At 40.2% G+C, this 10,841-nt stretch overlaps 2 protein-coding genes across 2 annotated transcripts in view; both read right to left on the bottom strand.

Annotated features, from left to right (window-relative positions):
* LOC109917776 (coiled-coil domain-containing protein 158) overlaps positions 1 to 10,841 on the bottom strand; it is a 162,845-nt gene that overhangs the window by 106,707 nt on the left and 45,297 nt on the right. The gene's annotated exons all lie outside the window — the stretch shown is intronic.
* On the bottom strand, positions 3,512 to 10,835 carry zgc:158260 (uncharacterized protein LOC571389 homolog). Its single transcript, XM_048592992.1, has 4 exons — positions 10,705 to 10,835; positions 9,458 to 9,836; positions 5,142 to 5,278; positions 3,512 to 3,689 (listed from the first exon to the last, which is right to left on the bottom strand). The coding sequence occupies exons 1-4, from the start codon at positions 10,788 to 10,790 to the stop codon at positions 3,536 to 3,538; spliced, it is 756 nt and encodes a 251-aa protein (XP_048448949.1). The 5' UTR covers positions 10,791 to 10,835; the 3' UTR covers positions 3,512 to 3,535.

Genomic DNA, 10,841 nt, shown 5'->3' with positions numbered 1-10,841 from the left:
ACTATCTCTGAAACAATTTTAACCCCACTGCGAAGCCTCTTCTAAGGATGCCTACCCTGAAGAAGTTACCCTCCTCCCTCCGGAAAAACCTCAGTGGATCTCTCTCCCACTGCAACTCTCTCGTAATCTCTTCGGCCTTTCTGAAGAAGGGTCTAGGCCTGAAACGTCAGCCTTCCTGCTCCTATGATGCTGCTTGGCCTGCTGTGTCCAGCTCCACATCTTGTTATCTCAGATTCTCCAGCATCTGCAGTTCCTACTATCTCTATATACAATACTGGTTGGGCTACAGTTGGTGTTTTGCACACAATTCTGATCATCACATTGCAGAAAAGACATAATTACTCTTGTGAGAGTACAGAGGATATCTACAAGAATTTTGCCAGGACTCTAAAATTTCAGCTAAGGGGAATGATTGGTTAAGCTAGTGTGTTTTCCTTAGAACAGAGAACGCTGAGGGATGACTTAAGCAAGATGTACAAAATAAAGAAGGGCTTGGGTAGAGCAGATATGAAAGACATGTTTCCCCTAACACAGAGGTCAATTATCAGGGGCACAGATTTAAGGTGAATGGTGGAAGGATAAAGAAGTCATGAGGGTGGTGAATGTCTGGAATTCACTGGCCAGTTTGGTGGTTGAGGCAGACGTGTTCATCTCATTTAAAAGAACCTGAATCTGTACCTGAATTTTAGTAACCTTCAAGGCTACAGGCTAGGTTGCGGCAAATGGAATTATAATGGGCAGCTGGTTTATTTATCTAGTATTGACACAATGGGCTGAATGGCCTCTTTATATGCTGTAACGTCTCAACAGTTCCATCGTTAGCTCAGAAGAGCTGAGTGGATGAACCATCTTGGCCTCCTCCTGAGGTCCACAGCATTGCAGATGCATCTTCAGCTAATTCAATTCACTCCACGTGATATCAAGAACTGACTGAGGGCACTGGATACTGCAAAGGGTATGGTGCCTGACAATATTCCGACAATTGTACCAAAGACTTATGCTCCAGAGTTAGCAGGCCCATAGCTAAGCTGTTCCAATACAGCTACACGCTGACTTCTACCTGACAATATGGAAAATAGCCCAGCTACATCCTGTGCACAAAATGTAGGATGAATCCAACCTAGCCAAATTCTACCCTATAAATTTACTCTCAGTCAACTGCAAAATGATGGAAGGGATCATCAAATGTATTATGAAGCAGCATTTGCAAAAGAATAAACTGCTCACTGATACTCAGTTTGGGGTCCTCCAGAACCACTCAATGGGAACTGGGGAAAACTCGGCTGGTCGGAATCATACCTGGCACAAAGAAAGATGGTTGTAGTTGTTGGAGTTTGATCATCTCAATCCCAGGATACACATGCAGGCATTTCTCAATGTAGTGTCCTAGGCCCAATTTTACGTCATCTGCTTCATCAATGACCCTCCCTCCATCATAAGTTCAGAAGTGGGGACATTTGCTGACGATTTTATGATTTTCAGCACCATTCACAACTTCTCAGTTACTGAGCAATCCATGTTCCATATGCAGCAAGACATGGATAACATCTAGGCTTGGGTTATAAATGGCAAGGCCTATTCACACCACACAAGTGCCAGGCAATGATCATTTCCAACAAGAGAGAATCTAGCAGTTGCACCTAGCTATTAAATGGAATTACCATTATTGAATTCCCCACTATCAACATCCTGAGGGCTACCATTGACCCAAAACTGAACTGAACAAGCTATACCAATACTGTGATTATAAGACTAGATCAGAGGTTAATAATTCTGTGACAAGTAATTTACTTGTGTCCCCAATGCCTGTCCACTATCTATAAGACATAAGGAATGTGATGGAATACTCTCCGCTTGCCTGGATGGGTGACAACACTCAACAAGCTTGATACCATCCAAGACGAAACAGCCTTTCCAGAACCACCTTCAACATTCACACCCTTCAACACCAGTGACAATGGCAGCAGTGTGTACCATCTACAAGGTGTATTTCAGTAAATACAATCCAGGACCAAATCAAAACAACATTAGACACCTCAGAATGTTTCATGGCACATTATAGCCAAACATTCACTTCAGAAATGTAGCCACTGTTGCAATGTAGTTATTGCCAATCCTTAATTATTTTGGAATTTTTTGAAGGACCAGTAAGAAATCATAAGGATTAATTTCCTTGAGGTTTCTCGTGCTCTGCTGCCATAGTTTGAAGGTAATTTGGCAGAAACCCCTTTCATACAACACATGTAATTCGGTTTCCACCGACATTACAGTGCCAGTACGGAAAAGGTTCAGAGGAAATTTAATTCCCAAGTATTCTATTACTACACTCACTCTGCTAATGATTTAATTTTGTTTTAAATCTCTCTCAATAAATCTTAACTGGTTGTTTCAAGCCTGAACCATAAGATTTCTCAGTATGTGAATTTACACTAGTTTCAAAGGTCAACTATATGTAGTTAGTTACATTGAGTATTAGAATATACCATCATCAATCTGACAAGGATTTATTATTTGCCCCAAGCATCTTAATATCTGCATACAATGTTGATTTTCACTTCATAGGCAGCAGGCACAAATTTTCCTAAAGTGCACTGAAGGAACGTAAAAGACTTTGTTATGAGAGAAAAATAAAGTTTCAAATTTTTACAAATGTATTTTCAGAGGTTTGTTGTTGAAAAAGGCTACAAGTGTTTTCAGAGAATGGGACTAAATTATAATTTTAAGTCTCTAATTCTTTAAATGTAAAAATGTGCTTGTGAGTGATGAATCGGCATAATCTGCTACTAATAATTTCTTCTTCCTGACTTGCTAGATTTTGATATAAAGAATGCAATGTTGAATAGGTTTTTTTGGATGAAAAACCCATTCAGCAATCTGTGAAGGTTTTATTTTTGCTTGCTATTGTCTTTTATGACTGCTGTTTACAATTCTTCTTGTTAATGTGTTCTAGTCATTTTTATACATTTTGTCTTCTAAGCATTTATCATAGAATCCCTACAGTGTGGAAACAGGCCCTTTGGCCCAACAAGTCCACACCACACCTTGGAGCATCCCACCCAGACCCATTGCCCTATAACCCACCCCTGAACACAATGGGCAATTTAACATGGCCAATCCACCTAGCCTGCACATCTTTGGGCTGTGGGAGGAAACCAGAGCACCCAGAGGAAACCCAAGCAGACACAGGAAGAATGTGCAAACTCCACATAGACAGTTGGCCAAGAGTGGAATTGAACCTAGGTCCCTGGTGCTGTGAGGTAGCAGTGCTAACCACTGAGCCACCATGGCACCCTATGGTATTTGCATGACAAAAGGGATATCATGGATAGCAGGAACATGTGCCAGCAGGCAGCATTTCAGGAAAATGTCTTTGTTTGAAGCAGTCAGCAGATTCAGAAGATCAGTAAATCAAAAAACAGCTTCATCAACAATAGTCTTTTGAATGCTATTGCAACACTTTAAATATCTTAATCATATATATTTATTCTACATACCAGAGAAGCTACCCAGTCACAAAATTCCTTTGTTATTTGTTTTATTTCTTCATCTTGTCCTGTTTTTTTATCCCATTTTCGGCTGGTTTTCTGGTCTTCCTTCTTCTGTTTCCCTCTGGATAGGATCCACTTATAGGGGTTTCTCTGCTTTGGTTCTTCACTGCTGTACAATCCAAGTACCAATGCTTATTGAAACTATATGTATCAATAGAAGTAGCATGTGATTTTTAAGGCTGAATTACTTGATACCTACAATAAGAATATTTTAAACACATGATTTATGCTGAATTTAGTTTTGCAAGAATGACTGTTCTGTCATTTTTTAGGCAAAAATGCATTGTTTTGGAATACTTTACAAACTGAATTTGATGACTGAATGGGCATGTGAGTTTATGATGTCAATTTTTATACAACTACCAACAGGGATGAAAAGGTCAATTTCTGTTCTGATCCCTTCCATCTTCCTCGTATACCATTAAATCTGCTTCACTAATGGTTCCTCATGCACAGAGATCCACTACAGGAATTGAGTTAAAAAAGCAGGTTCTAAAAATTAAATCAGAGATAGTAGGAACTGCAGATGCTGGAGAATCCAGGGCAACAAGGTGCAGGGCTGGATGAACACAGCAGGCCAAGCAGCATCATAGGAGCAGAAAGGCTGACATTTCGGGCCTAGACCCTTCATCAGAAAAGGGCTAAAAATTAAGTAAGTTCATTATGTGAGCATGTGCACTATCTCTATCATGACTGGAGTGTCTGCATTGCCAGTGGCCATGAATTTCACATTGTTAAGTTACAGGGTTTCAGCTATTCTAGCTGAGGATTCCTACAATATTGAGAAAATGACTTAGTGAAACATTCTCAAGAGCAGTCGATCACTTTCCAATTTAGTAAGCCAGTAATATAATGAGATTATAGCCCTCTTTCATCTGCCTGCATCTTGCAATTTGGGGTAGAACTGGTAGGATGTTATTGCCAGATCCTCCTCCTCTGGTAAAGCCCACAGAGAAGATGTTGGGTCAGATACTGAAAACTGCACATACAGAAGAATGGACAGACAGGTGACAGAGATGGAGTCCATCCCACATTTTGGCTCACCCATTCAAACTGCTCCTGCTCTGCCCCAAACACAGGAATTTCAGTACTGTGTGTTTTCAAACCTCTGATTTCTTTAAGCAGTATTGTGCAGAATTACATATAAGAATTTCAGTGAAAGATCTATACTGCATTTTCTGGATTTCCCAGAAATCTTTCACTGAAGCTGTGACAAATGATTGAGAAAATCCCAAATTCCCAAATATCAGTCATGTTGCTCGAGAAGAAGAAAGTGATTTCTGCAGCCCTTCTTTGTAACCAACTTACAGTGCTATCAGGGGCCCAGAAAAAGGCTTAAACAGAAGGAGACACATGATAATAGAACAGAATATCAAATAGAGGGTGACATTTTAGCAGGCAGATGCTCCATTAAGACTTTCAAAAAAGGTTTGAATTGCAAGTTGGATCAGTTAGCATCTGTAGAGAGTACAGGCCTTTTTGGCATGTACTGAATAAGCTGAACGTTTAGTTTTAATTCAGAGTCTTATCATCTGCTGATTGAAAATTTATACTTCAATTAAGGACTCTTAAGTACAGAACAGTACTACTTACTTTTCTAAACATTTTCTGTCTTGTGTCTTCTCTTTTGGTTTTATAACTGTCTGCTTCTTTTCATCAGGTACTTCTACATAAACATCATGAGACAATAGCATCTCAGGGTCCAGTAGACCTACAATTACCTCAAAGAGCTGGATTGAAAATATGTTTGTTATTCTTTTGCAGACAAGTACACAACTATAAATTTCTTGTGGCTATTCATAGATAATCAATGGACAGAAGATTGGCTCAGGTGGTAGTGCTGTCTTGGATCAAGAAGCTGTAGGTTCAAACCTCACATCAGCATTTGTGTTTAGTCTAGGCTGAGATTCCACAGCAGTACCAAGCAAGTACTCTATTGGCATTGATGCCACCTTTTTGAGTGAAGCACTTAGACTGAAGCCCTCACTACCTGTTTTCGTAGTTTGAGGGTGAGTCACTCAATAATGATGGCTCTCCCCTACACATGTAGAATTTACCTGCAGAAGCCATAGCGTCCATTAACATGTCTAAATGTGGGGTTATATTAGCGAGCCAGCGAGAGGGCAGACTCTCAGTGAGAGGGGAAACTCCTTAAATGTCTTAACATTATAAAAAATGGTGAAAGCAGAGTGATGCGGATATTGCAGCTGCTTCTGAGTTGGAGATTTTTCTTGTGATTTTCATCTGGATTTTCTAGCACAGAAGCAGAAAATTTTTAATTTAAAATTATGACTAGAACTTGTATAGTTTAAAAAAAGAAAACAAAAGTGAGGAAGGAGAGATTGGATCAGATGAAGTTTGTGCGAAAGGCCTATCCACATGTTTGTCAAGGTGTTGACGGCTCCAGAGAGAGATTTTGTTTTTGTTTGCATGAAACTCATAAGAACTCAGGGTGTGTATGGGAACAAGGAGCTGGGACACCACAGCTATTACAGAAACATGGCTCAGGGAGGGACAGGACTGGCAGCTCAATGTTCCAGGGTAGAGATGCTAAAGGAAGGATAGAAAGGGAGGCAAGAGAGGAGGGGAAGTGGCATTTTTGATTAAGGTAAACATTACTGCTGTACTTATGGAAGATATTTCTGAAGGATTCCAATGAAGCTATATGGGTGAAACTCAGAAATGAGAAGGGGTTGATTACCTTGATGGGATTATGAGGCCTGTAGTCCAATAATCAGTGGGAAATTAAGGAGCATAAACATACAGAGATTTCAGATATATGTAAAAACAATAGGAATGTAATAGTAGGGGATTTTAACTTTCCAGATATAGGCTGGGACTGTCATAGTGTTAAGGGCTTGGATGGTGAGGAATTTGTTAAAAGTGTTGAAGAAAATTTTCTCTATAAATCTGTACATGTACCTACCAGAGAAGGAGCTAAACTTGACCTCTTGAGACATAAGGTGGGGCAAGTGACTGAGTGTTAACGGGAGTGCAGATTTGGACCAGTGATCATAATTCGACTAGTATTGAATAGTTATGGAAAAGGATAGGCCTTTGTATAAAAGTTAAAGTTCTTATTTGGAGTAAGACAAATTTTGACAGTATGGGACAGGAACTTTCAGGAGTTGATTGGAATAGACTTCTCGCAGGTAAATGGATGACTGGAAAGTGGGAGGCTTTCAAAATTGAGATAACGAGAGTTCAAAGGCATTATGTTCCTGTTAGAGTGAAGGGTAAGGCTGGTAAAAGTAGGGAACAATGGCTGAATAAAGATATTGAGGCTCTAGTCAAGAATAAGAAGGAGTCATACATTAAGTATAGACAACTGAAATCAAGTGAACCTCTTGAAGAGTATAAAGGATGTAGAGCCATTCTTAAGAGATAAATCAGGAAGGCACAAAGTGGATATGAAATAGCCTTGGCAGTTAGGGATAAAGATAATTCAAAGACACTCTACAAGTACTTTAAGAGGAAAAGAGCAACTAGGGAGAGAAATAGGGCCCCTTAAAGTTCAATGAGGACATCTATGTGTGGAACCACACGAGACGGAAGAAATAATAAATGAATATTTCACATCAGTTTTTACTGTGGAGAAAGGAATGGAGGCTAGGAAACTCGGGAAAATAAGTATTGTCGTCTTGACAACAGTCCACATTACAGAGGAGGTGGTGGAGGTCTTAAAAAAAACACATAAAGGTGGACAAATCTCCGTGACCTGATAAAGTGTATCCCAGATGTTGTGGCATACTGGGGAAGAAATTGTGGGGCCACTAGCAGAGATGTTTGTATCATCTACAGCCACAACTGAGGTGCCAGAGGACTGGAGGGTGGCTAATGTTCTGCCTTTATTTAAGAAAGGCTGTAAGGAGAAGCCTGGGGACTACAGACTGGTGAGTCTGACATCAGTGGTGTGTAAGTTGTTGGAAGGGATTCTGAGAAATAGGATTTATATGCATTTGGAGAGGCAAGGATTGATTAAGGGTAGTCAGCATGGTTTTTATCCGTGGGAAATTGTGTCTCTCACAAAATTGATTGAGTTTTTTGAGGACGTAACTAAAAAATCTGATGAGGGCAGAATAGTAGACGTTGTCTACATGGCCCTTAGTAAAGCCTTTGGCAAGGTTCCGCAAGCTAAACTAATTAGTAAAGTCAGATCACATGGGATTCAGAGTGAGCTTGCCAATTGGATACAAAATTGGCTTAACGGTAGGAAACAGAGAGTGGCTTTTGGGTGGAGGGTTTTTTTGGCCTGTGGCCAGCGGTTTTCCACAGGGATCAGTGCTGGGTCCACACTTGTTTGTCATTTATGTAAATAATGTGGATGCGAATTTAGAAGAATGATTAGTAAGTTTGCAGATGACACCAAAAGTGGTGGTACAGTGGGCTGTGAAGACAGTTAGCTAAGATTACAAAGCGGTCTTGATCAATTTGATCGATGGGCTGAATGGCAAACGGAGTTTAATTTGGATAAAGGTGAGGTAATGCATTTTGATAAAACAAACAAGGGCAAGACTTTTGCAATTAATGGTGGGGCACTGGGTGGTATTGTTGAACATAGACATCAAGGGGTTCAGGTACATGGTTCTTTGAAAGTTGCATCACAGGCAGACAGGATGGTTATGAAGGTGTTTAGCACGCTTGCCTTCACTGCTCAGACCTTTTTAGAATGGCAGTTAAGATAGCATGTTGGTGATAGCAGTTAAGATAGCATATACAGGATGTTGGTGAGGCTACTTTTAGAGTACTGTGTACATTTCTGGTCATCCTGCTATAGAAAGGGTATTTTTAAATTGGAGAGGGTTCAGAAAAAATTTACCAGGATGTTGTTGGGACTGGAGAGTTTGAGTTATAAGGAGAGATTGTACAGGCTGGGACTTTTTTTAATAGAGTGTAGGAAGTTGAGGGGTGACCTTATAGAGGTTTATAAAATCATGAGTGTCATAAATAAGGCCAATAGCAAGGGTTTCTTTCCCTCGGGTGGGGCATAAAACTAGAGGGCATTCAAAACTAGAGGGCTAATTTTTAGGGTGAGAGGAAAAAGATTTAGAAGAGACCTGAGGAGCAATTATTTCACACAGAGGGTAGTTTGTAAGTGGAATGAACTGCCAGAAGAGGTGGTAGATGCAGGTACAGTTGCAATAGTTAAAAGACATTTGGACAGGTACATGAACAGGAAAAGTTTAGAGGGATTTGGGCCAAATGCCAGCAAGTGGGACTAGATTAATTTGGGAAACTTGGTTGGCATGGACAAGTTGGAAGGAAAGGTCTTTTTCTGTGCTGTATGACTCTATTAAAATAATCTTACGGGTAGGTTTAGCCATCTCATCACAAATGATCTAAACATTATGCAATTATGGTGCAAATGTTAACTACTAAGGAAGGTCAGAAACCTAAGATTATAGCTGGAACCATTAAAAAAATAAACAATATGATTGGCTGCTTTACTTTTACCTAAATTACAGACTAAGTAGATAAATCCATGAATTGATCCAAGCAGAAAAAAGCAATTTTTGTCTGCATCAGGCAAATCTGTGATATGCTGTGCACAATTTTTTAATAATTTTATGGGGTGATCTTAATTCTGCCCTTCCAGCCAAAAATAGCCTGATAGACATTAAAAAAAACACATGGAAATTCCACCACCGCCCCCCCACCCCAAGATACTGCTCCACTCATACCAGGGTCAAATTTTAAACTAGTCAAAATAGACAGAATCTTACTTTTTAAATGCGCAAATTGAACCTTGATGAATCATGAACACTCTTTGAATCAGAAGTCAAAAGGGGAAGACATTAAGCCTTTTCCCACTTGACTAAAACAGGAGAATGAGGAGATGAGACCATCAGAGGCCCAAAAAGCAAGCCAAAATTAGACAATGCCAGCTTTTTGTCTAAGTTATTTCCTACCTCTGGAGGTATTCCTTCTTCCAGATGTGGATAAAGAGCTAATGGATGCTGACTCAAGCCATATTCAATCTCTTCCAGCTGCTCCCTCCTCGTCTGTTGTAATGGTAGAGACTTGGAAAAACATATCTGTGATTTAGTAAGCCTTTTTGACACACTCTGAGCAGGTCTGAAAGTTTCTGTGACCTTCAAGAGAAAGGGACTAAGACCAGCACCCTTCACACTGCGTATCATGGCTAAGTCTTCTTGTGTCTGAGGGGGATAGCCATCACGGAAATCATCCAGTCCACTTTTCAAGAAACGCCATCGATGTCCATTCAAAGCATCAGATGACAAGGTTTGATTCTTTTTGAGGTACTTCGTCTTTAACCTCTCCTTGTACCTACAATTTGAAGTAAGTTTTCAGTTTTATTCACTACCTGGAGCTGTGCCTCACTATATTGTGTCTGTTCCTCAAAACCACAGACTTGAATTTACAGGATACATTATGTTTAGAGTCTTAACTTCACAATCAATACTATTTCCCCTCCAGTATCAGCTACATTCTGTGGCACATAGTCTTTTTCAACAATAGAAGTGGAAGGATAATCATGGACCTGGGCTTTGCCTTTTCTACTGGATGTGGGTGCACTCAGTGGAGATAATTAGAACAACATAGTGACGATGGAATTAATTGTATACTGTTTTTGGATCCTTGTGCATACAGAAGTGTGCTTAGTGAAGGAAGATGGCACGTTATTAGCAGAGGTGGAAATGTAGAGTGAGTCGTAGAATAGGAATAAGAGGCAAAACGTACCGATGCTCCAGTGATCTTCATGTGTTTTAATAGTAAAGTCACGAAGTTCTTTCAGAACTGCAGCCATATATATCCTTTACATTAAACTGGGAGCATTCGTGCTGTATAAAGTCTCCTTGTTCAAAATAAATATCTGGCATCTAACATTCGAGACTTGGGAAAAAAATCCCCTCCCTTCTGCAAAATCATTTTCCCCAATCCTATCTAACAGCCCTTTTCAGAGAATAAAGTTGCTTCTTTCCAAGTAATCGCGAGGAAGTGCACCAAAAAGGTGCTCTTAGATTGTAATTGGTACAGCACCACTTCAACTTCTTCCTTCACGTAAGCAGGAACCTTATCCCTGTTGGCTAAGTTCGCACTATGTTTGTCATCTCAATAAACAAATTGATCACTGCTGCAATAAATTGCCTCGGCATACCCCCGTACGGAACACAGTTGGAAGGAAACCACTTACCAGGGTTGGGGAAGTGGCTGCTTGTCTGAGCGTGTTTTGCTTAACTCAGATTTTCTAGCAAGAAGCGTGTCGTACTTGTGGGCCATAGCTGGGGGTAGGGGGGCTGTGCTGCTTTCCCAAATGGCACTGTTCACTGC

Source organism: Rhincodon typus, chromosome 1, assembly GCF_021869965.1.
Source record: "Rhincodon typus isolate 14 chromosome 1, sRhiTyp1.1, whole genome shotgun sequence".
Taxonomy (NCBI): Eukaryota; Metazoa; Chordata; class Chondrichthyes; order Orectolobiformes; family Rhincodontidae; genus Rhincodon; species Rhincodon typus.
The sequence above is the reverse complement of the archived record's forward strand: the minus strand, read 5'-3'. Positions and strand labels throughout refer to the sequence as shown.